At 70.7% G+C, this 24,232-nt stretch overlaps 3 protein-coding genes across 3 annotated transcripts in view; 1 reads left to right on the top strand and 2 right to left on the bottom strand.

The window, feature by feature from the left end:
- The window catches only part of SPEG (striated muscle enriched protein kinase), a 35,554-nt gene extending 28,643 nt beyond the window's left edge, over positions 1 to 6,911 (bottom strand). Inside the window, exon 1 of the mRNA XM_059726310.1 lies at positions 5,448 to 6,911. Coding sequence (XP_059582293.1) covers positions 5,448 to 5,841 — 394 coding nt within the window. The 5' untranslated portion in view covers positions 5,842 to 6,911. The remainder of the gene's footprint in view (positions 1 to 5,447) is intronic.
- A 1,238-nt stretch (positions 6,912 to 8,149) lies between these two features.
- Positions 8,150 to 14,626, bottom strand: DES (desmin). Its single transcript, XM_059727577.1, has 9 exons — positions 13,929 to 14,626; positions 12,552 to 12,612; positions 11,913 to 12,008; positions 11,651 to 11,812; positions 11,394 to 11,519; positions 10,919 to 11,139; positions 9,732 to 9,778; positions 9,409 to 9,491; positions 8,150 to 9,248 (listed from the first exon to the last, which is right to left on the bottom strand). Exons 1-9 carry the CDS (start codon positions 14,471 to 14,473, stop codon positions 9,207 to 9,209), a joined length of 1,383 nt encoding a protein of 460 aa, XP_059583560.1. The 5' UTR covers positions 14,474 to 14,626; the 3' UTR covers positions 8,150 to 9,206.
- A 3,091-nt stretch (positions 14,627 to 17,717) lies between these two features.
- DNPEP (aspartyl aminopeptidase) lies at positions 17,718 to 23,285 on the top strand. Its single transcript, XM_059727579.1, has 15 exons — positions 17,718 to 17,803; positions 18,139 to 18,214; positions 18,602 to 18,690; positions 18,806 to 18,919; positions 19,311 to 19,436; positions 19,603 to 19,733; positions 19,903 to 19,987; positions 20,104 to 20,208; positions 20,511 to 20,588; positions 20,762 to 20,845; positions 21,988 to 22,148; positions 22,230 to 22,269; positions 22,476 to 22,577; positions 22,697 to 22,864; positions 23,186 to 23,285. Exons 1-15 carry the CDS (start codon positions 17,798 to 17,800, stop codon positions 23,234 to 23,236), a joined length of 1,416 nt encoding a protein of 471 aa, XP_059583562.1. The 5' UTR covers positions 17,718 to 17,797; the 3' UTR covers positions 23,237 to 23,285.
- Positions 23,286 to 24,232: the final 947 nt, after the last annotated feature.

Below are 24,232 nucleotides of genomic sequence, written 5' to 3'. Positions count from 1 at the left end.
GGCACCTGGGATGCACACGCACACACATGCACGGAAACCTGCAGCACATGCAGCCACCGCCCTGCGCACCCCCGAGACACGCAGGCCTGGGTCACACTCCCAAGACCCTGTGTGCACAGACTCCCCCAGTGGGCCTGTTCCCAGCCCCCGGCTCAGCGCTCCAGGGACCCTCCCTCTCCCACTGCCCATGGGCAGACACGTGGTCAGGAGACACCCAGCCCTGCCCCACGTGGCCACAGGACCCCCCGGCCCTGCCCCGCACAGCAACCTGGCAGGGTTTGCCAAACGGAGCAGCCAAGGGAGCGAGGGGAGAAGCTCCAGGCCTGGGGAAGAGGCAGCGGGGACCCTGCTCAGGCCTCCCTGTGCCCCCGAGCCCCAGCAAGTCTCATGCCCAGCAGCCATGGCCTGGCACAGCTGGGCTCCTGGTGTCCAGGGCCAGACATGGGTGGTGCCTACGGCTGCTGCAGCTCCACTAGCCCTCCGCAGCCCCTGTGCCACGGGGGCCAGGCGGACACATGGCCCCATGCGGGGGCTGCTCTGGGCAGGAAGGGCCTGGATTCAGTCCGGGCCAAAGCTCACCCCTGGCACCCGGGACCTTTGACACAGATGCCTGGGAGAAGGTGCAGGGGGAAAAGTGTCACATGCATGCACACATGAACACACACGCATGGGCATACACACGTGCACACACACGCACAATCATAAGCTCATGTGCACGCAAACACAAGCACACACACACCAACCCACACAAGCATGCAGGCCTACGCCCAAGCACATATGCCACAAACCCGCACACACGTACACCCCCCCCACGCACAAGCACACGTGCAACACACGCGTGCCCACGCACTGGCGTGCAGCACAGAGGCACGAGGGCTGCGCTGCCCAAGCCCAATCTGTATTCAGGCAGAGCTGGCTCCCTCCCTGCCTCCGGCGCTGGGCCGGGCTGGTGCCCAGGGCCAGGAGAAGATATATGAGCAGATTAGCTCGCCTGTCGATGGATCATTCCCCCATTAACGAATGAAAATGCAATCGAGGGCCATTAACGGGTGTGCTCTGGCTTCCCCATGTGAGGCATTGCCAGGTCCCAGCCAGCCTGGGAACAGCGCCCGGCAGGCCCAGCCCCAGGGCTACCGGGGCACCGGAGCCGCCAGAGACGCCCGGGACGCGGCTCCGACAACGCGGGGAGTGGGGGCCGCAGCCCAGGGGCCCCGGTGGGGAAAGGATCCTGGGGCAGGAAGCAGAGGCCCAGGGGGGCCACGATGCACCTGCTGCGGGTGTGAGGGCCACGGGGCCGGGGTCTGCAGAGGGATGGGGCAGGGGCAGGTGCAGGGGCCGGGGCAGAAGAACCACGCGGCCACGCTCCCCGAATGCTCCAGGCCCTGCTGGGGGGCTGCTGGGGCCAGGCTCCAGGGTCACAGCCTCTCGCCCCAGTGAGGGACCTGGACCCTACTCTCGGCCCCAGGGGGCCAGGGTCCGGCAGGGCAGGCACAGCCCTCCTCTAGCTTGCCTCAGTTTCCCCTCTCCCACGCTCCTGCCCCGGGGGCGTGCGGGGTCCAGCTCAGAGCCGCCTGGTGCGGGGACCCCGGTGAGGACAAGCGCCCGCAGGGAGGTCACCCCTGGGTCCTGCCGGGGGCATCAAAGACCCCTGCCCCGGGGCAGGCGAGCGCGGCGGCTGCCGGAGCCGCGGTACCCGGCACCCCCGGCCCGGCCCGGCCCGGCCGCTCGCGAGGCGGAGCCCCCGCTCCCGCTGCCCGGCCCCGCTGCCCCCGGGGCGGCCGCACCTGGAAGCGCTTCTTCACCCAGATCTTCTTCATGTCTCCGCCGCGCCGCCCGGCCCGGCCCGGCCCAGCCCCGCGCCTGCGGCCCCGCGCATCCTCCGCCCGCCCCGCGCCGCCCCGCGCCGCCCCGCGCGGCGGAGGGAGGAGCGGCGGCGGCGGCACCCCACCCGGGGCCCTGCGCGGATGGAGGCGGAGGATCCAGGCCGGCAGCTCCGTGCCCGCTACCCGGGCTCCGGGGCACCAGCTCCCCGTTGCCCCCGGGCCGGGGCAGAGCAGCACGTGCGAGGCGAGCGGCTCAGGCTCTCGGCAGACTCTGGCAGCGCCCCGTGGGCCCCTCGGCAGCCGGCCCAGCCTGGGGGGCTCAAGTATCTCCATACACAACACACCGCGGCCCCCCGCACGCCCCCGGCTCTGGGCGCCTGCCCAGGCACCGGGCGCGCTGGGAGCTCCTGTCTGCCCGGGTCAGCTTCCTGCGGGGCCTGCGCAGCAGGTGCGAGCACTGAGCCGGGCCGTGGGGACACGGGCACACGGCAGCACCGGGGCTGGGGAGGGGCCGCGGCGCTTCGCTCCATCCACAGGGAAACCTGCCACGGTTCTCCTGGTGCCAGGCCACAGGGCCCACAGACAGGCGACTGGGCACCGGGGCGGGGGGGCATCCAGCCACTCAGGCCACCCAGATGACCAATTCGACATGCTCCAGGGCTCAGGGCTGCCCCCCAGGCTCGTCCTGCAGCAGCAGCAGAGCGGACATGTGCCCGCGACCCGCCACAGGGACCCAGCTTGTAGAGTTAGGCTGGACGCTGGGGTCTGCGCTGCCATTCGGCCCAGTGCAGGGGACCGCAGGGACTGTCTCGGCACTGCCAGCCCTGGGCCAGCCTGACCCCCAGAGCCTGCAGTGCCCGTGGCACCATGAGGGTGGGTGCAATGGCAGGGCAGAGCCCCCAGCCACCTCCACCCCTTCCCCATGCCCCAGCACTGGTCTGAACTGGAGCAGGCGAGCGAGACCTGAGCCAGGCACGCTGTCCCCAGCCCCGTGCCTGGAGCCTGGAGCGTGGCACCAGCTGGGACAGAGGCAGCTCCCAGGGGTGTGGGGGGCGAGCCCAGTTCTGGCTCAGGCATGGGCAGCACGTCCTGCCACAACCATGGCTGGGTCCGGTGGGCAGGGAGCCGAGTGGGGCGGGAGTTGGTGCTGGAGTTTTTTCGTGCCAGCAGAGCTGGGGGGGCAGCGCATGGCTGCTGAGTCACCCTTGCAATCCTGTCCCGGCCCAGCTCCTGCAAAGCGGCCCCTGACCTCCGACTCCCAGGGCCACACGTGGAGCCCGGTAGCAGAGAGATGTGCATCCCCAGGCTGGGTCCGCTGCAGCCGTGCACCAGATACACATGCCACTGGCACTGCAGAGTACATGCATGCTGTATGGGGGACACCAAAATGCTGGGAGGGGGGCTGCAAGAGACACAGCGGCCCCACCAAAGGCCCGGGGGGGGCGGGGAACTATTTATTGCGTGATGTGTAACACAACCCTGGCCGGCCGGGAGAATCCAAGGGGCTGCACATTCCTCAGCAAAAATACCCCGGCCGCGGGCAGGGGTGACGGACTGGACAGCTGCACTGAGCACGGGGCTGGGGCCGGGGCCGCCAGCAGCAGCCAGGCTGCGCCATGCGCCCGGGCGGCTCGGGGGGGCAGGGGGTAAGGGCAGCTGGTGTGATCCACCGGGCCAGGGAGAGGCATGGGGGGGGGGGGGGTCGCAGCCACTGTGGGGGGCAAGCACCAGGCTGCCCAGGTGCAGGCTCAGCTCTCCCAATACAGGGGGGAAGAGACAGCAGGGCCAAGGGGGAGTACTCCATGGTTTTGCCCTCCCCCCAAATCAGGCAGTTCCCTGCCCAAGGGCAGCATCCGGCAACCCTGGCTTGCTCAGTGCAAGGAGGCCCAACAGCCAGCACTGGGAGGGGACGCGAGGCTGAGCCTTGGCAGCCCCCGGCCCCAAGCTTCCTGCTGCCTGAGGCTGCAACACCTCGTGGATGCTGGCCCCCGCCTGCAGCCCCCCGAGCCTGGCACCTCTGCCTGCTGCGGGCAGCTGCCGACCGGCTGCGCCCCTCTGGGAGGTCGTGGGCAAGCTGGAGCCACCCCGAGAAGGCTCATGGGGCTGCGGGTGCAAGGGGAGCAGATGTGGCTGGTGGCGAGACCCGGGGGCTGAGGGCAAGCTCTGGGCTTGAGCCCCTTGGGAGACGGGAGAGAGCCCATGCTTGCACCAGCCTGCTCACATGTGCACATGCATTCGCACATATGCCCACGCACACATGTGCACTTACAGATGCACACCAACCTACATGCATGCACACGAGGGCACATGTGCATCCCCAGGCTCGTAATCAAGTCTGTGCACATGTATGCATGCATACATGTGTGTATCTACCCACGAACCCATACGTGTATGAAGACATCAAGCCACAGAGCTGGCACAGGGCAGAGAGGAAGGAGGCAAAGCTGGGCTGGGGGGTAGGGGAAGGAGGCAGGGCCCTTTGGCAGTAGGGCGTGTGGGTCTGGGGCCGGGGCCTGACGCAGCTCCTGATGGCACTGGGCACCAGGGTGGCTCCTCTGGCAGACCCGTTCCCAGCTCAGGGGCTGCAGGGTGGCAATGGGACAGTGCCGTGAACCCAGCTCCCGGGGGGGCTGCAGCTGGACTTGGGTCGGGCCTGGTGCCCCAAGCAGACAGCCCAGCCTGGGCCCTGCGGGGCATTGTGCCCTTCCCTCTCCCCACAGTGCAGTGCAGAGCCACCCCCACTGCACTGCCCCGCTCGCCCGCCCTCACTGTGCAGGGCCCCCCAGCCCATCACAGTGCAGTGCCTGGGCTTGTTGCTCCAAAGCTGTGCAATACATGCACACCCCCACCCACTGGTGCAGTGCCAGGCCCCCCTGCTGGCCCACAAGGTCATGACCCGTAGTGCCACCCTGTGCAGTGTGTGCAGTGTAGGGCCCCTCCTCCCCCACAGTGCAGTGCCGCTCCCTCAGCCAGGACAGTGCTGCTCTGGGGCTGCTGCAAGGCCCCACAGGGATGGGCTGGGGGCAACACTGGGAACACTGGAGCTGCAGTGGAAGCAATGACCTATAGGCCCCGCCCACTGCAGTGTCCCAGGCCCCACCCACTCTGTAACGGACCAATCAAAACCCCCCACTGCCATCATCCAGGCTCCGCCCACATAGCAACCGACCAATCGGAGCCACCACGGCCAACTTCCAGGCCTTGGCTACACAACAACCAACCAATCAGAACCCCCCACTGCAGGGCCCCAGGCCCTGCCCACACCGTAAGCAACGAATCAAAACTCCTGCTGCCATCTTCCAGGCCCTGCCCACACTGGAACGGGCCAATGGGCACCTCCACTGCAGTGCTCCCGCCTCCAAACACATCACTGCGCAGTGACCCCCCCCATGCTCCCCCAGGGAGGCCAAGGGGCAGTTCTGGGGCCCCCCAGCACCAGCAGGGCCTGCGCCAGCCCCACAATACACCTGGCTTGCCGCCAGGCTGGGGGCCACAAGACGTGGCTCCAGCCCCCACGACCACAGCTCTCTCTCTCCTCCTGCCCCACAGCTGCGGCTCCAGCTGTGCAGGATGCGGCCCCCGCCCAGCCCCCACCCTGGCACAGCACGGTGCCGCATGGCCTACCGTCCACGTCGATGACAGCCAGCACGGCGCTGGTCATGGCCTCGCCGCGGGCGTTGCGGGCCACGCAGGTGTAGACACCGGCATCCTGCGCCCGGCAGTCGCGGATCCAGAGGGTGTCATCGCCCGCGGCGCCCGGCAGCAGCTCGTCGTTCTTGTACCAGCGCAGCCGGGGCTGCGGGCTGCCAGCCGCCGCCACGCGCAGCCGGATGTCGCAGCCCGTGCCGATGGCCGCGTTCTTCAGCTTCCGCACGAAGACGGGGGCCAAGGAGCCGCCCGGCTCTGCTGTGACCTTGGCCCGCTTCGGGGGGATGCCGGGGCTCGGCGGTGCGGCCCTGGCCTGCCCCGGCTCATCCCCAGCCTTGCTCAGGTTGCCGACGGCCTGGGCTCGGTGCATGGCTCTTAGCGCCCGTGGGCCCCGGGAGCCCCCGGGCTGTGCTCTGGGCGTGTGCCAGCGGGCAGGGCCCGGTGCCGGTGCCGCTTGGTCCGGAGCCTGCCCCCCGGGCTGCCGGACCCCCGAAGGTCACCGCTGCGCCACGGCACGGGGCTATTTATAGCCAGGAGCTCAGGTTGCGGCTGCAGAGAGCGATGGAGGCTGCAGCACAGGGGGTTGTTGGAGCCACGTGCTGGGCCCCGCTCCCCACTGGCCCGGGGCGCAGCCCCCTACGTCCCTGCTGGCTCCGGGGGCTCGCAGCAAGCCCAGCGTCCCCGCTCCGGCGCCAGCTCCGGCTGCCTGTGGCGGAGCCGGGGGAGCGGAGCTGTCTCTGCCCCCTCTCCCGAAGTGGCAGCTGCCGTCTGATGTGTCACATTCCTTGGACGGACTCCCCCGCACGGAGTCGAGCGCCCGCGCCGCGAGCACAGGGCCGGGGGGACCTGCCGCGGCCCAGCCCCCGCCCCAGCCCCAGGCAGCAGGACCCTGCTGGCATGTGGGGGGGTGCAGTGCCGGGCCAGGCTGGGGGGTACAAAACGGCCCCTCACCCCACAGGGCCGGTCTGGCCGCTTGGTCCAGAGCCAGGGCGGCTGGAAGGTGTCCGGCACCTGCTGCCGTGCCCAGGCCCCCGGGGGTGCCAGGTTCGGGCCCCAGGAGGGTCACGACCCCACAGACCAGCTCCAGCTGGGCACAGCCCCAGGCACACGTGCGGGCCCAGAACAGCCTGGAAACAGGGCACCGTCCCCCACGTGAAAGGGGCCGGTGCATGTGTGTGCAATTCCATGTGCTGGCCCGTGCACGCCCCACTCCTCTGCCCTGCCACGTCCATGCCCAAGCAGCCCCAGGGAGAGCCAGACAGACCGGGCTCAGCACAGGGCAGGGGGAGACGGGGTACAGGGTGGGGGGAACCAGAGGCCCCTGCCGAGGAAAGGGGGAGTCAGGGCCAGGGGCTGCAGGCCGGGAGCGGGGGGCACCGGCAGGGCTGGGGGGGCAGGGGGCCAGGATGACTCGTTCTAGGCTGGGGGGCGGGTGTCTTCCGCCCCCTGGCGGAGCGGGGCCGCGCTGCACCTGCCCCCGCCCTTGGCCCGGGTGCTAAGAATAGCGGGGTGAGCTCAGCCGGGCCTGGGCAGCGTCACCGGCCCCGGACTGCGCGTCTGCCCTGCACGTACCCCGCGGCCCCCATCCTGCACCCCCACCTCCCCACCTGTGCGCCCCCAGCCCCGGGGCTGTGCCCAGCAGTGGGGACGGACAGGATCCAGCGTCCCGGGATGTTGGTCCGGGGCTGGAGCACGCGTGCCAAAGACGGGGCAGACGAGGGTGGGGCTCCAGGAGGGGATAAATACAGCCAGGACAGGCTGGCAGGGGCTGCGGGTCGGGAGCGGGGGCACTGCCAGGGCGGGGGGGAGGGGCAGGGGGCACCGCAGTGCCCCAGCGGGGGGCGGGCACGGCAGCGCCAGGTCCCGATCCGGATCCCGGGCGTCCCGTCCCTGCCCTGCCCTGCCCAGCCATGCTCTGGCCAGCCCAGCCCACCCCCTCGGCCAATCAGACTCCGGGGCCGGGAGTGACGCTCGCCCCCCGGCATTGGAAGCCACGCCCCACTTGCCAGGCCCCGCCCCCTTGGGGCGCCTCTCACCTGTGGGCCGGCCCCAGCCAATCAGGGCTGTCGGGGGCGGGGCCTAAGCATCTGCCGGCCCTTCGTCCCATGATGTCACGTGATTAACATAAGTGTCCGGTGACTTCAACTCCTGATTTGCATAACCTCGCCCCTTCCCTTGACGTCATTGCACTAACCCGGCAGTGGCCACGCCCATTCGTTCCCCTCCGCCCGGCAGGGCCTACGGTCATGACGTCACTTGTCTATCATGGCAGTAGTTTATTACTGCACTGCTTCTCATTAGCATGGCGTCATCTCATTAACACCGCAGTGCCCGTGCCCGGACCAGGCCCTCATTAGCATGACTCATTAACACAGCAGTGGTCTGAGACCTCACTGCCTCCTTATTAGCACGGTGATGTCATTCATTAGTTAACTTACCAGTGGCCACGCCCACTCTATCCCTCATTGGCCTGGGAGGACCACTGCCATGAGGTCACCACATTAGCACAGCAGGGCCTGTGACCTCACCACCCCGTTAACCCTTGTCCTCCCCAGATGGCCCATGACCTCACCACCCCATCATCCCATGACCTCATCCATTGCCCTGTGACCTCACCACCCCGTCATCCTGTGACCTGCCCCGTTTCCCCGGCGCCGCGCAGGAGGCAAGAGCCCGGCTGTGGTGGGTGACGTCGTTTATTGTCCCGGGCAGGCGCGGGGCCAGGACCCGGCCACTCCAGGGCACAAGCGTGTGAGTCTCGTGCGCACACGGACAGGCGAGATGGCCACAGCCACCCGCCCTCATTTGCATGGCTCCGCCTGCCCGCTGCACCAGCTCATTAGCATAGCCCCACCTGCTGCCCTATTCCTCACCTCCTGCCCCGCCCCTTTGCCCCCCCTGCACTTCCTGCCCCCTCCACCAGGGGCAGTGTCTCCCGGGCTGTGCCCCCCTCCTTGTGTCACACTGAAGCTGCTGCTAGTGAGTGACCGCATGTGCAAGCGTGGGGCAGGCGTGTGCAGCGCGTGCGTGCAGCACTGGGCACCGCGACGAGCCCTGCAGCCAGGCAGCACGGCGGGGCCTGGGTCCCTGGGGGGGTACCAGGTGTTAGGGGGCCGGATCCAGGCTCCCCTACCCCGGTGGCTCGGCCCAGGCCAGGGCACCATGGGCCTGGCCTGGCTTCCTGCCCCAGGGCCGTGGCAGCCAGGGGGGACTCAACCCCGGGGGGTCCAGGCCGGGCGTCCCGGCCCTCAGCCTCTCTCCGTGTCCTGTCTGCACCGCCCGCGCTCGCTTCTCCCGTCCCGTGCTTCACCTACACGTGTCCTCTTGGCCGCCCCGCGGCCCCCCCGGGCCCCAATCCTGCTGCCCCCTGGAGCCAGCGCCTCGGGCGGGGGCAGAGCCGGGAGGTCAAGGCTTTGGTCCAGGCACCCCCACGTGCTGCCCTCTGCAGCCCCCAACGCAGCCCCGGGGCTGAGGGGGCCCTTCTCCAAGTGCCCCCCGGGGTCAGGAGCGGGGGGCTCAGACCCTGCTGCCGGGGGCCTCCCGGCCCCAAGCCTGGCATGGGGATCCTGGCTGCAGACGCCGTGCATGCTTGGGGAGCAGGAGAGAGGCAGGGGGGGCAGGGGGGTGGGGTGGGGTGGGGTGGGGGTCCTTCAGCCGTCCGGGGGAGGTGGAGGCTGGGGGGGAGGGGGGGGACGAGCCGGTCTCCTCGTCTCTTGGCGCGGCTGGGCCCGGCGCCTACAACACCTCGTGCTGCTGCTGCGTGGCCTCGCTCACCACCTGCGGGACACGGGGGGGGGGGGTGTTAGTGTGGCCCCCACATGGGGCTTGGCCCCCATGGGCCCCCTGCCCCCCCATGCCAGCCCCATGTCCCCCCTGCCCTCTCCTGCCAGCCCCGGGCCCTTCATGCCATGGGCTGCCCCCCCAGCCCAGCACTTGCCTCCCCGTCACGGGTTTCGATGGTCTTGATCATCACCGTCTTCTTGGTGTGCATCTCCGAGCCACGGTGCTCCGGGCTGGTCTCTGCAGGGAGGGGGGGTCAGCTGGGGCACGGGCAGGGGGGGGCGCGCAGCTGCTGTGGGAGAGCTGCCCCTCTTGCCCTGGCTCGGCCCAGACCCACTGCCATGGGCAGCTCCCACGCTGCGCACGGCTGGCCCCCCAGCCCCCCGCATGGGGGTCTGGGCAGTGGACTGGACTCAGGGACGCCCCCGGGGAAGGAAGGGGGGTGGCCCAGCCCCTGCCCCCTTGCCCCCCCGGACCCACCTCGGAAGTTGATTGCTGAGGCGAAGCTCTGGATGGGGAGGCTGATCCTGCGGCACACGGAGAAGGGGCAGTCGGTGACCCGGCCCTGCCACGCCAGCCCCCCATGCCGCCCACACCAGCCCCCACGCCGCCCACACCGGCCCCGAGCTGCCCCCACACCACCCGCACCACCCCACAATGCTGCGCATGCCCGCCCATGCCTGCCCACCATGCCCTCCCCAACACCTGGCGCTGTCCTTCCCGCCTGGCCCTGCCCAGCCCGCTTATAAATACCCCCTGGACAGGGGTGGGGGCAGCTATTTAGGTGCCACTGACATCACCATGGCTCCGCCGTGTCATGGAGGGGCTGGGGGGGCAGTGACTCAGCGACATGGCAGGGAGGAGTCAGTGTGGCACCCGTGTCAGGCCTGGGCCTTGGATCATGGCCACCTGTCCATGGGGTCTGGGGGGTGGTGGCGCCAGGAGACGCAGGGGGCAGGGGCATCTGGAAGGGTCTGGGAGGCAGGGGTGGCCCCCATGGGTCCCCTCCAGGGGCTGGGGGGGTCACCCATGTACCCCCAGCACCATGGGCTGGAGTCTATCCTGGGCACCCGGGCACCCACAGGGGGCTGCACTAGCTATAGGGGGGCCGTGCTGGCTATGGGGGTCCCCCGGCCACTAGGAGCTGCTCCCCCCCACCCTGTCCCCCCACCCCAGCCGCACAGGGACACGGTGACCACCCAGGGGCCACATCTGTTCCCAACGGTGCTCCCCTGGGCATGGAGCCAGCCAGACGGGGGGTGACGTGTGCCCCCAGCCTCGTCTGCTCCCCCCGCATCGCGGCTGTTTCAGGGGTGGGGGGTTGCCCCCCTGCAGGGGTCGGAGCCTGCGCTTGCAGCTGCCTGCCCTGGGGACTTGGGGGGGGCTGCCATTGCCCCCGGCTGCAGCCAGCTTCCCGCCCCCGGCCACAGCTCTTCAAGGAGGGGCGGTGATGTTAAGCGGGATACAAATAGCAGCGCCCGGTCCCGGACCCGGTCCGGACTCCTGCTTGGCTCCCGCGCCAGCCCCAGCTGCTGCCTCGTGCCTGCCACACACCAGCCCGCCACGCTGCACATGCCAGCTCACCCCAGGCCACGCTTTCCCGCCACGCCACCCATGCCACCCCCCCGCCCACGGCAGCCTCGAGCACAGCCCCAGCCGGCGCCCACCTGCTCTCCTCGCCCTCGAGCAGCTTGCGGTAGGTGGCGATCTCCACGTCCAGTGCCATCTTGACATTGAGCAGGTCCTGGTACTCGCGCAGGTGCCGCGCCATCTCGTCCTTCAGGTGCCGGATCTCCTCCTCCAGCCGCGTGATGGTGTCCTGGTAGCCGCCCGCCTCTCCCGCGAACCGCTCCTCCATCTCCCGCATCTGCCGCAGCAGCGAGTCGTTCTGCCGGCATGGATGCGCGTCAGCCCACGGCAGCTGGGGGTGTGGGGCAATGGGGGGCAGGGGCCCGGGGGTGCAGGGATGGACAACCTGTAGCAGGCATCACGTCCCCGGCCACCCAGAGCGTGGTTGGCCCCCGGCGCCAGGACTCGGTGCCCCCCACATGGTTGGGAAGACTCCCAGGGCAGAGGGTGCAGCAAGGGGCAGGGAGCACCCAGGCCCCAGACCCCCGCCCCGTGGGCCGGGCCGGCGCTCACCGTGCCCTTGAGCGAGTCGATCTCGCAGGTGTAGGACTGGATCTGGTGCCTGAACTCCATCATCTCCTGCTTAGCCTGGCGCAGCGCATCATTGTTCTTGTTGGCCGCCTGCGTCAGGTCGGACACCTGGGGGGAGGCACCGGCACGCACAGGGTTAATGGGGCCGGTGCTGCCCACCCCATGGCCCGGGGCAGGCGGCATAGTGCCCGCTGCGTGCCCGGGCCGGGGAAACGCCCCTCATAGCCAACACAGCCCACCTTGGACTTGTACCACTCCTCGGCCTCGGAGATGTTCTTGGCGGCGATGGTCTCGTACTGGGCACGGATGTCGCGCAGCGCGGCTGTCAGGTCCGGCTTGGACACGTCCATCTCCACCTGGATCTGCTGCTCCTGCATCTGCGCCTGCAGCTCCCGGATTTCCTGCACCCAGGCCGGGGTCAGGGGCGGTGCGGGGATGCAGGGCCCAGTCCAGCCCCTCAGGGGCCGGGGCAGGGGGGAGGAGCGGGCCCCCCTGACTTACCTCCTCGTGCACCTTCTTGAGGAAGGCGATCTCCTCCTGCAGCGACTCGATGCGTCTCTCCAAGTCAATGCGCGCCAGCGTGGCCGCGTCCACGTCCTGCCGTGGCAGAGCCGGGCAGGGGTCAGTGGGCCCAGGGGGCGTGGCCAGGCTGGGGTGGGGTTAACCCCAGGGGTGTGGCCACATGGGTGTGGCCAGTGCTGGGGCGTGGTCAAGGCAGTGGGTGTGGCCAGGCCAGGTGTGCCGGGTGCAGGGGGTGTGACCAGGCTGGGCAGGTGCTGCATGCCCACCAGGCAGCCACACCGTGGTGGGTGGGGCACACCGCTCAACTCTGATTGGCCGAGAAGATGCTCCCTCCAGGAGCTGTGGCCAATCAGGGGGGTGGCTTGGGCACGTGCTGTGGGTTGGGTGCCCGGTTGGGGGTCTCCCATGGGTGACAGTGCCCAGCAGGACCCTGGGCTCTGGGGAAGGGCACGAGGCGGCCCTGGGGAGGGCTCCAGGGAAGGGCGGGAGGGGGGCGTGGGGAGGGGTCCCCTTCCCCAGGCTCTGGGGAAGGGCAGGAGGGGGCTCCAGCTGGAGCGCTGGGGAGGGGTCCGGGCTGGGGGACGCGGGCCCGTCAGGGGGACAGACGCAGGGACTCACAGCGCGGAAAGCAGCCAGGTTGTTCTCTGCCTCCTCCTTCAGCTGGATCTCCTCCTGCAGCCTGTGGGAGGGCAGGGGTCAGCGGGACCCCCGGGGCCAGGCGTGGGTTGGGCAGGACGCAGGGCCCGGCAGGGGGGCCCTGGCTCTGCGCTGGGGGGGGGTTGGCGGGGGGCCAGGGGCTCTTCCTCCCTTCCCAAGTATAGGCACAGCCAGCGCAGCACAAAGGCATGAGGTCACCGCCGCGCGCGGCTGCCCCTTCCCTTATAGGGGAACAAGAGCGGGGCCGGGCTGGATAGAAGGGGGGCGGCAGGGGCCCAGCGGGGTGGGGCAGGGAGCCCCAGGCTGAAGCCAGGACCCCACGGGGCGCAGGGACCCCGCGCCGTGGCTCCAAGTGGGGCACACGGGGCTCAGGCTGCAGCCCAGGGGCGCGGGGGGTTGGGGTCCCTAGTGGGGGGGTCAAGAGTCATGAGGCAACGGGGACGCGGGGCATCCTTTGGGTACCTGCTCACAGGCCACGGCTTGGCCCCTGGTGGCACGTGCCCGCCCCGGTCACACGGTGGGGGCACGGGCCGTGACGGTGGAAGTGGAGACGGGCCCCTCCCTCCCTAGCCCCCCCATGGCCGGCAGCCAGAGCCAGGGTTGACTCAGCTGCCTGGTTCCCGCTGGTCCCCTCCGTCAAGGAGAGGTCCCCTGGGAGGGGACGATCCCGGCTCCCACGGTCCCACCCGGCCGGGCCCCTCCAACCCGGGGCAGGGGCAGGGGCTGGGGCTGGGGGGCAGGTCTGGGCCAAGGCTCAAGGCAGGAGGAGTCCACCCGCCGCTGCCAGCTTCCCTCGTCCCTGGCGACCCGTCTTGGCCGCACCGGCCCGGCCCGCAAGGCCCATCCCATCCCATCCCATCCCACCGTGGGTGCCCTGCCCAGCACCCAGCAGCAGGCAACGGCTCAGGGCAGGAGACGAGATTGCGTCGAACCCAGAGCCCGGGTCTCAGCTCCCACAGGGCTGGCCCAGCTCTACCGGGCAGCAGCTGCCAGGCCAGGGGCTGTGGCCTGGTGCTGGCTCCTGGGGGCACCAGGATCCCCCCGGCCCCTGCTGACTGGGCCCATTTCCCAGGCTGCCCAGTGAGGCCAGGTGCTGGGCAGGTGCAGCCCCGGTGACATCGTCCTTCCCAGAATAAAGGTTGGTGACAGGGTTATAAATACCCCAGGGCACGCGGGGGTGGGGGAGGCAGCCACGTTGCCCCCCATGGGCTCGGCAGCAGCCGGCGCCTCCTCCCCAGCGGCACCAGGGCCTGGACTGCCCCAAGGGGTCGTGGCTCCACCAGCCCCGGGGCACCGCTCCCCCACCCTGCAGCGCCCAAGGGCCGGGGCCGCCCTCACCTCTGCTTGAGCTTCTGCAGGTCATCAAGGAGGTTGTCACGCTCGACATCGACGCGGGCGCGCTGCCCGGTGAGCACGTCGATCTGGCGGCGCAGGTCGCGCAGCTCCTCCTCGTAGAGCAGTGCCACGCGCGTGGGCTCCTTGCCCCGCAGCCGCTCCACCTCGGCCACCATGAGCGCGTTCTGCTGCTCCAGGAACCGCACCTTCTCGATGTAGCTGGCGAAGCGGTCGTTCAGCTCCTGCAGCTCGACCTTCTCGTTGGTGCGGGTGGTCAGGAACTCCTGGTTCATGGCGTCCGCCAGGCTGAAGTCCAGCAGCTCGCCTGAGCCGGCGTAGGCCGAGGACCGCAGCCCCGGCATCGTGCGGGACGTCCGCAGCACCGTCATGCCGGGCACGCCCGAGCTGCGCGACACCTGGTAGACGCGGGACGACAAGGAGCTGCTGGAGCCGGCGCTGCCGAAGGAGGCGCGCGGGAAGGACGGGGAGCTCCCGCCGAAGGCGCGGCGGTACGAGGAGACCCGCTGGCTGGACGAGAAGTGGCTCATGGTGGCGGTGGCGGCGGTGGGCGCGAGGCGGCGGCTGGGGCTGGGGCTGGGGCTGGAGCCGGGCAGGAGTCCGGGACGGGACCAGGCGCTGCTATTTGTATCTCGCCTGACATCACCGCCCCTCCTCGAACAGCTGCGGCCGGGGGCCGGGAGGCGGCCTCGCCCCCCCGCCCAGGCCCAGCTCCGTGCACAGGCTCGTGCTCCGCCCGGGAGCCCTGCAGGGGGGCGGCCCCCCGCCCCCGAAATGACCACGCTGAGGGGGAAGCAGACGAGGCTGGGGGCATACGTCACCCCCCGCCTGGCTGGCTCCACGCCCCGGGGGGGCGCTGCCAGGGACAGGCGCGGCCCCCGGGTGGGCACTGTGCCCCCGTACGGCTGGGGTGGGGGGCCAGGCTGGGGGGGGAGCAGCTCCCAAGGGCTGGGGGACCCCCACAGCCAGCAGAGCCCCCCAGCCACGGCAGCCCCCCTATAGCTAGCACAGCCCCTACAGGTGCCCAGGACAGACTCCAGCCCACGGTTCCTGGGGGTAGGTGGGGTGACCCGCCACCCCAGCCCCTGGAAGGGACCCATGGGGCCATCCCCCCACCCCTGAGTCTCCTGACCCTGCCGCCCCCATGGAGGGGGTGGCCACGGTGCAGCGCCCAGGCCTGACACGAGTGCCACGCTGACCCCTCCCTGCCATGTCGCTGAGTCACTGCCCCCCCGCACCGGCGTGACGCAGAGGAGCCACGGTGATGTCCGTGGCACCTAAATAGCTGCCTCCCCCGTCCAGGGGTATTTATGAGTCCGGGCTGGGCCGGCCCGGAAGGACAGCGCCAGGTGTCGGGGTAGGGTGCGACGGGCGCGGCACCATTGGTATCCCCGCACGGCCGGGCCGGGCCGCCGGAAGCTACGGGCCACCGTAGGGAAACTGAGGCACGTGCCCGGCCCGGCCTGGGGGGAACCTGGCACCTAGCCCAGATGCGGCCTGGCTTAGGCCATCCAGGCAGCGATGCCCACACTGTACCTCCCTGGCACCCCCCTCCTCGCGGCCGGGCTACTTGGGGGGGCAGTAGAGCCCCCAGCACCTGCCCTGGGGATGCCCCCCAGGCCGGCTCCTTGGCCCCAGGCACAGACAGGCCCTGTAGCTCTTGCCTGGCCCTTGCACCTGGCTCTGGATCCAGGGAAACTGAGGCAGGTGACTGGAGCCACGGTTGCCAGAGCAGCTCCAGTACCCACGGCGTGGCGGGGGCTGCCTGTGTCTCTGCGTCCGTCTGACAGCCCCCCAGGCTGCTCTACCCCCCAACCCAAGAGACCCTCCCTCCGGTCCTGGGTGCTGAACCCTGCTTCTGGCTCCAGCCCAGGCCCCGGCCCCGGCCTTCCATCCCGTGCAGAGCTGGAGCCGGGCCAAGGAGGCGCCGGAGCCGGCGCGTGGCGGCTCCCGCGGCCCCAGCTCAGAGCTGCCTTTAAAAGGGAAGGAATTTCCAGATGGGGACGATGGGGGAGGGCTGGAGAGAGCCGGCGGGAGCCTCTCCCCCCTGCCCCGGCCCTGAACCCCCCCCCGCTGCATTCCAAGCCTGCCTGACCCCTGACCCCTGACCCCAGCCATGGCAGGGCCCCAAAGCCTGGAGACCCCCCTATGCCTCCATCCCACGGGGCCGGGGGAGGGGATGGAGCTGGGAAAGGCCTCTCTGGAGCCGCCGGCCCCTTGCGCCAGAGACCCTGCCCTGGCCCTGATCCTGGAGCAGGCGGTGCAGGGACTGCCGGGAAGCAGCGGCACCGTGGCCAGGCGGTGCTTTCCCTGACCCCTGGGAGCCACGGCCTGGCCCTGCCTCTGGGCTCACTGGGTGGGGGGCCCCAGGAAGCTTGGCCAGAGCCCCCTGCCTCCGCCGCCCGCTCCCCCGCCTGGGACCCACGGGGCTGCTCCCCCTCCGCGGATGAGCCAAGCGTCTGGAACTGCGCCCCACGCCGGCTCCGCTCCTTTTACAGCCATGCGGCACCGTGGAGCCGACGAGGCGCGCTGGGGGCGGGGGTCCATCCCCACGTCCCCTCCCTCCCCGCCCCGGTACAGCCGCTATGGTCTAAATAGGACATGGTTCTGCCGGCACCGCCTCTGCGGGCACCGGACCCGTGGCCACGGCCTGAGGGCTACGAGCCGACCGCTCGGGGCCGGGGTCTGGCCCCTGTGGTCCAAACCGGGGGGTCAGCTGCCGTTAACCCCTTGGAGCCTGCCCCCCACTTGCCACCGGCTTGCTGGCCAGTGCTGCGGCCCTGAGGTTTCCTACGGCCAGGGCCGAGCTCAGGGAGGAAGGAAGTGGCGGAGCTGGGGCGGGCGCGTGGCAGGTGCTGCCCGGACAGGAGTCAAATCACCCCGAGCTTTTTCTGGCCCCGGCGCCCAGAATAGCCACGACCGCAGCTCCAGCCCCGGCCGCGCCGTGTGGGGTCTGGCCACGCACCGGGTGCTGCCACTCAGGCCGGGGCGAGGGGGTCTGGACAGAGCCGAGCGGGGCCGGGTGTGGTGCGGCGGGCACCGGGGGGGGCACAGCTGACCCCGAGCCGGCGCGGGGCTGGGGTGCCGGTGCCTGGGGGTGTCTGCGGCGCGGGGGTGGGCCCGGCCCCCCACCCCGTGGGCGGTGCTGGCGGGTGCTGGGTGGGTGACGCCGGCCTATTCCCGTCCTGGCTGCGAGCTCGTGTTTTCCGGGCCTGGTTGACGGAGCCCCGGCAGCTGCGGCGGGGGGCCGGCAGCAGGTGGTCCTGGCACGGGATAAATCCAGCGCGGTTGAGAGCTCGGCACAGACGGGCGCAGCTGGCAGGGGGGCCACGTCGCGTCCCACCCGGGGTCTGCGTGGGGGGGGGGGCACAGTGTCAGCGCCCCAGGGCCCAAGCCAGCCCCCCGACCCCTTTGGCACCCCCAGGGCAGGAGACCCGTGGCCCCGGGAAGGGGACCCCCGTCGGCTCCTGGCCCCGGCCCACGCAGCCTCCCCGTGTCTGGCTGCGCGCCCGGCCCCTGGGGGCAGGAACCCCACCCCGGGTCCGCGGGCAGCAGCTGGAGCCAGGGGCTGCAAGGCAAGAGGCAGGATGCACGGACGTGTGTGCACACGCACACGCACACGCACGCGCGCGCTCCTACACATGCAACTGGGATGTCAGGGGCGCGCGTGCACCCGTGTACGAGCGCCCTGCCCCTGCCCCTGCCCCTACCCCGGGACGGCGGCGGCGCCCCGGCCGCGCGCGGCTGAGACCGGGCAGCTCGTGACACCGGCCGGGGGCGGGCTGCGGCGGGTCCCCCGGGCCGGCAGGGGGCGCTGCTGCCGGGGGGGCGGGGCGAGCGGAGCCGGCGGCGACATGCAGGTAGCGGGCGCGGGCGGCGGCGCGGAGCTGGGCTGGGGGGTCCTGGGGGGGGTGTCCTCGTGCGTGCAACACGCCCGGACTGTGCCCCGCGCGTGCAACGGGCCGGTGCTGTGCGTGCAGCATGGGTGTGCCGTGCAACAGGCCTGTGCCGTGACAAGCGCGTGCAATGTGTGTGCCCGTGCACCGGGCGTGCAACATGTATGTGCTGTGTAACACGTGTGCAGCACGCCTGTGGCGCATGCAACACGTGTGCAAGGGGTGCGTGACATGCCTGGGCCATGCTCCACGCGTGCAATAGGCCTGCGCCGTGCGACACACGCGTGTGGTTTCCCCAGGGCTCCAAGCTGGGGGTGCAGGCCGCGGCGCAGGAGCTGCTCAAGTTCATCCACCGCGCCCCCTCCCCCTTCCACGGTAAGACGGGGGCAAGTGCCCCCCCAGGCCTCCCACATCCGCCCCCCCGCCCCACCCTGTTGCCCAGCAGGGGTGTCCCCCAGCCAGGGGGCCTGATCCTGCCCCCTTCTCCCCCCCACAGGCTCCCCATGGGGCCCCCACGGCCCCCACCAGCATCTGCCCGGGCCCTGGCGCTGCCTTGCCCTGCAGGGCGGGGGGCTTATGGGGTTGGGGGAGCTCGCCCCGTGTCCTGATGGCCCTGGGGGTCAGGGGTCAGCCTGTGGGGTCCCTGCCCCTCTGCCCTGATGGCCTGTGGGGTTGGGGGGGTCCCTGCCTGCCCGTGGGTTGGGGGGGCCGTGATGGGTCGGGGGTCAGCCCTGTGCCCTGACACTGACACCCCCCCCGCAGTGGTGGCCGAGTGCCGGAGCCTCCTGCTGCAGAGCGGGTTCGAGGAGCTGAAGGAGGCCGAGCACTGGGACATCCAGCCCCAGCGCAAGGTGGGTGGGGGCCGGGCGGGGGTCGGGGCGCTGCGCCCCCGGGCGCGGGGCGGGGCAGGGCAGGGCTGGGCTGGGCCAGGCCTCACCCGTGCTCACACCTGCCCTTTGCCCCCAGTACTTCCTGACACGGAACTACTCCACCCTCATTGCCTTCGCCGTCGGGGGCCAGTACCAGCCGGGCAATGGGTTCAGCCTCGTCGGGGCGCACACAGACAGCCCCTGCCTGCGGGTGAGCGGCGCCCGCGGCCCCTCGCTCGGCTCCCCTCGCCCGCGTCCCCAGCACTGGGCTCTGCGTGCCCCGCTGCTACGCCCGGAGACTCCCTTCTCTCCAGAGCCCCTGGCCGGGGGGGCCGGGCCCCTCGGCTCTGCCCATGTAGCCCTCAGCACCCGCACGTGTGCCACAGCATGGAGGAGGGCTTGGGAGCCCGGGGGCTGTTCCCGCCCGTTCTTCTGGGGTCTGTTGGCCGAGCTGGCGGGGAAACTGAGTCACGACCTGTCCCCGGGCTGCGACCCTGCCGGTGCTGCTCGGCTGCCCCTTGCCCCCGTGCTGGTCACCAGCAGTCAGCGTGGGGTCCCGAGGGCACCGGCCCCGGCTGCGGCGGTGACGTGCGGCTCCGCAGGTGAAGCGGCGGTCGCGGCGGGGCCAAGCGGGCACGGTGCAGGTGGGCGTGGAGACCTATGGCGGAGGCATATGGAGCACCTGGTTCGACCGTGACCTGACCGTGGCTGGACGTGTTATCGTCAAGGTGAGTGCGGCAGCGCCGGCCCGGGGCTGCACGCTGTCTGCTCCCGCCCGTGGGTCCTGGCTCTGCCCTCCATGTCCGCACAGGGCAGGGGCCAGGCCGGACTGTGCCAGGTCCTGGAGCTGCGTGGGGCCTGGCCCGGTGCTGAGCCCGGCCCGCTGGGTTGCAGGATCCGGCCACGGGGCGCCTGGAGCAGCGGCTGGTGCGGGTGGAGCGGCCCGTGCTGCGCATCCCCCACCTCGCCATCCACCTGCAGCGCGGCATGAACGAGAGCTTTGGGCCCAACACTGAGCACCACCTGTGAGCACCCCCGACCCCTCCCTGCCACTCCTAGCCGTCCTGAGCTCCTGCCACCCAGGCTGGGGTCTCGTGGGCAGGCCCCTGGCAACGCCCCCCAGGCTCCCATTGCCCCGGGGGTGCTGGCAGGGTCAGGGGGAAGTGCCCAGGTGCCCACTGTGCCCCTCCGCAGGATCCCAATCCTGGCCACCACTGTGCAGGAGGAGCTGGAGAAGGAGACGCTGGAGGCCGGAGCACCCTGCGCTGCCAGCATCCAGGTGCGATGGGGCAGGGGGCTGTGCTGGGGGCACCGTGCGGGGCTCAGCGTGGAGCCCAGCGCCTATCCAGTGGGTGCAGGGGGGCATCATCACGTCCGGCTGTTCTCCTGCCCCAGGAGCGCCACGGCCCCGTGCTGCTGTCCCTGCTCTGCTCCCAGCTGGGTGTGAAGCCGGAGCAGATCGTGGAGCTGGAGCTGTGCCTGGCGGACACGCAGCCCGGGGTGAGTGCGCGGCGCCCGAGGCAGAGCCGGTGGGGGGAGCGGGGCAGGCAGCGACTGCCTGGGGCCCCAGGGCTGCCTGGGGCAGGAGCCCTGGGCGACGAAGCTCCCAAGCGGGGACAGCACCTCTGCTTCCCCTGGGCACCGGCACCGGGAGCCAAAGACACGGGCAGAGGGAGCTGAGAGCCTCCGAGGGAGCTGGGAAGCAGGGAGGGGGCATGGTCGGGTCCCCCAGCAGCTGGGGGGCGAGGCCGGGCAGGGGGTGCAGCCTGGACCCCGCGCTCAGGTGCCCGCTGTCGCTGCAGACGTTGGGCGGCGCCTTTGACGAGTTCATCTTCTCCCCGCGCCTGGACAATCTGCACAGCTGCTACTGCGCCCTGCAGGTGAGCGGGGCCAGGTGGGGCGTCGGGAGTGTTCGCCAGCCCCTCTCCCCGCACAGCCCTGGGCAGCTGCCTCGTTGCGGCCCCAGGGCCGGGGGTGGGTGGTCCCCGGGGACTCTGCTCTGTGCTGGGCAGAGGGGTCTCGTCCTCAGCCCCGTGCCCTGCTCTGCCTCCAGGCCCTGATCGACTCGTGCACGGGGCCTGGGGCCCTGGCACAGGAGCCCAACGTGCGAATGGTCGCGCTGTACGACAATGAGGAGGTGAGGGGCTGCGCGTGGGGGTGGGGTCAGCACCCCTAGGGGCAGGGGGACACGGACCTGCACCCCCAGACATCCCCGGCTGGGTCCTGTGCGGCCAGGGGAGGGTGGCGCTGGGGGGACCAGTCTCAGCATCCCAGTGCCACCAGCCTGGCCCAGCCCCCGTGGACCCCTCTGGCCTAGCCCCTGCTCCGGGCAGGCCCAGTCCCCTCCCAACCCCACAGACCCAACCTGGTCCAACCCGGGCCCGACACCCCCAGCCCCAGGGGCAGCAATGAGGCCCAGGGATACCAAGAGGTGGTGGGTGCTAGAGACAGCCCAGGCCGAAGCCCCCCCTGCCAGCCGGGTCAGGCTGAGCAGAAGGCAAATCCCTGCCTGCCCCCCAAGGCAAGAGCCTCCAGCCAGGACCCTGCGGTGCTGAGTCCTGGCAGGAGCCCTGGCACAGCTGGTCCCAGCTCCCAGCCTGGGCTGCAGCCAGCACCCAGCGTCCCTGGGAGGGGGCGAGAGGAAACTGGACCCGTGGAGCAACAGCAGGGGACATATTCCTCCCCGGTGTCATGTGGCAGCTGGCACAGCCCCGCGGCTAGGAAACCCCCGACTCCTGCTCTGCCTCGCAGCTGGGGAGCCACGAGCCAAAAACACCACGCCCCCCACTTTTGTTCCTCCTTCCCGTGATCTTGCCTCCGCTTCTTTAATCTTCTTGTGTAACTAAGTTGGATACTCGGTGCAAACAGCGCAGCCCTGCCCTGGGCTACTGGAGCGGTGGGAGCCTAGCGCCGGGCTGCGGGTCGGGAGTGAGGGGCAGCAGCAGGGCTGCGGGGCGGGAGTGAGGGGCAGCGGCGGGGCAGGGGACTCTGGGTCGGAGTGAGGGGCACTGGCAGGACTGGCGGAGCAGGGGGCTGCAGGGGCTGGAGTAGCGGGAGGGGGGTGTCCTCCAAGGCCAGTGGTCCCAGCCTTCTGGCTGCGGGAGATGACCTGTTTTAGGGGGCAGCATCTGGCCCCAGGGAGCTGGGGGGCATCACTGCCTGGTGCTGGGCAGGTCCCTGGTGCCGCGTCCCGGCCGCCTGCCCCCACCCCACGTGCATGGCGGAGGGCAGGGGTGACGCAGCCGGGGCCACACGGCCGGATGGGTTTCCCCCGCACAGGTGGGGTCGGAGAGCGCGGCGGGCGCCGAGTCCCTGCTGACGGAGCTGGTGCTGCGGCGCGTGGCGGCCTCGCCCCAAAATCCCACAGCCTTCGAGGAGGCCGTGGCCAAGTCCTACATGATCAGCGCCGACATGGCCCATGCCGTGCACCCCAACTACATGTGAGCCGGGGCACGGGGCAGGGTGGGGTTGGCGCTGCTCGCTGGGCTCGGGCACCAGCTGACGCGCGGCTTCTCCTGCAGGGACAAGCACGAGGAGAACCACCGCCCGGCCTTCCACAAGGTGAGGGGGCCACGGCTTGGTGCCGCCCCTGCCCCCACCCTGGGAGCCCTCCCCTCTGTGCCACGGCCCTGATCGTGGCTGGGCCCTGCCTAGTGCATGGGCTGCCCTGACCCTCGTGCCACCCCTGCCCCTCCCCACGGCCTCGTGGCAAGAGGACGGGCTGAGCTGGCCCCGCGGGGCAGGCCTCACGGCGTCCGTGCCCCCAGGGCCCCGTGATCAAGGTGAACAGCAACCAGCGCTACGCCTCCACTGCCGTGACCGAGGCCGTGATCCGGGAGGTGGCCGGCCGCGTGGACGTGCCCCTGCAGGTAGGCACCAGCCGTGGCCCCTTCCCAGCACCCCTGCCTTGGGCCCAGGCACTGCCCTGGCCTCTGGGTCCCCCCGGGGGGTTCTCTGGGGCCCCATCATGACTCCCCCGGACCCCCAGGAGTTCATGGTGAGGAACGACGTGCCGTGTGGCACCACCATCGGGCCCATCCTGTCCTCGCGCCTGGGGCTGCGCGTGCTGGACCTGGGCTGCCCGCAGCTGGCCATGCACTCGGTGCGCGAGATGACCTGCACCTCCGGTGTGCTGCAGAGCATCGCCCTCTTCAAGGTGAGCCCTCCCCATGCTGCACCCTGTTGAACTTGACCCCCGCCGGGCCCCGCTCACAGCCTAGCTACCCCGGGGGCGGCAGGGCCTGACCCAAGTGGGTCCCATCCACCCCCCCAGCTGGTCCCTCCCTGGCAACCGGTATCCCGGAACGGTTGCCACAGCAACCTGGCAGCCTTGAGTCACTGATGGGTTGCCATGGCAACACCATCCCCGCACTGGCTGCCACAGCAACGCCTGCAGAGCCTGATGATGCTGGGCGCAGGCCGGCAGTGCCCCTGCCTGCTGCCACCCCCTGCCCTGATCTCCCCGCTCTTCCTCCAGGGCTTCTTTGAGCTGTTCCCGGCCGTGAACCGCAGCCTGGTCATTGACTGAGGAGCTGGAGCTGGAGCCAGAGCGTTGCCATTAAAGGGTGTGACCCAGAGCCTGGCTCAGTGTCTGTGTACCCGGGGCAGGGAGCTCTGGGGCTGCCCTAGCCGGCATGGGCTGCGTTCACTCTGGAGCCTATTGACACAGCAGCCAGGCCAGGACAGGGCCACCTCTGCCCCTGATGCTGTGGGAACCCGGAAGGCGGGTGGTGCAGCAGCCCCGGGGCTCGTGTATGCCCACAAGGTGGGGAGGGGACGCCCCTCTGTGTCCTCACTCTGCTGCCCCGTGGCACCAGCTGGAACGGGAATGGCCATGCCAGGGTTTCACCCCTCCCATGGCACGTGTGTACCTTTGCATGCACATGCATGCACGTACACGCATGGTTGCATGGATGCACACAAGCAGACATGCATGCACACACACCCCTATAGAAGAGCAGGGCAGCAAGCAGGCCCGGGGCTGCGGAGGGGCTTCCCTAGGAGCAGAGACTGAGGCCAGGCCTAGGAGGGACACTGGAGGGGGACAGGAGCAGGGTTTGCACCGCTCTGAATGGGGAAGAGAAAGTCCCCGGGGTTTATTCCTGCCTGTCTCTGCCCAGACAGAGCAGGGGTCCTGGCATGGCACGAGCAGGCTGGCAGCTGCCAACCAAGCCCAGCCCACGCCCCGCCATGGGGCATTCAAGGGGGGACTCATGGCCCTGAATGTGGCAGAGCTGAGAGCGCAGCCGGATCCACCGGGGACCGGACACGTGCGGGGAGGAAAGGGGCGTGGGGAGCGCTGGGGCAGGGAGCGAGGGGCACGGCCTCTGCACCAGCTCTGCGGGACCCTCCGTGCTGGAGCAACAGGGGAAAGCCCTGCTCGGACCGGGCACTCGCCCGCCAGCTCCGCTCTGCCCCGGGGCATGGGCGCATCCATGGTGCAGGGGGACCACAGGCTGCTCCCAGGTGCTGGGCAACAGGTGTGCAACATGTGCTGTGTGACGCGCCTGGGCTGTGCAATGTG

The sequence above is a fragment of the Alligator mississippiensis genome, chromosome 4 (genome assembly GCF_030867095.1).
Source record: "Alligator mississippiensis isolate rAllMis1 chromosome 4, rAllMis1, whole genome shotgun sequence".
Lineage (NCBI taxonomy): Eukaryota > Metazoa > Chordata > Crocodylia > Alligatoridae > Alligator > Alligator mississippiensis.
The sequence above is the reverse complement of the archived record's forward strand: the minus strand, read 5'-3'. Positions and strand labels throughout refer to the sequence as shown.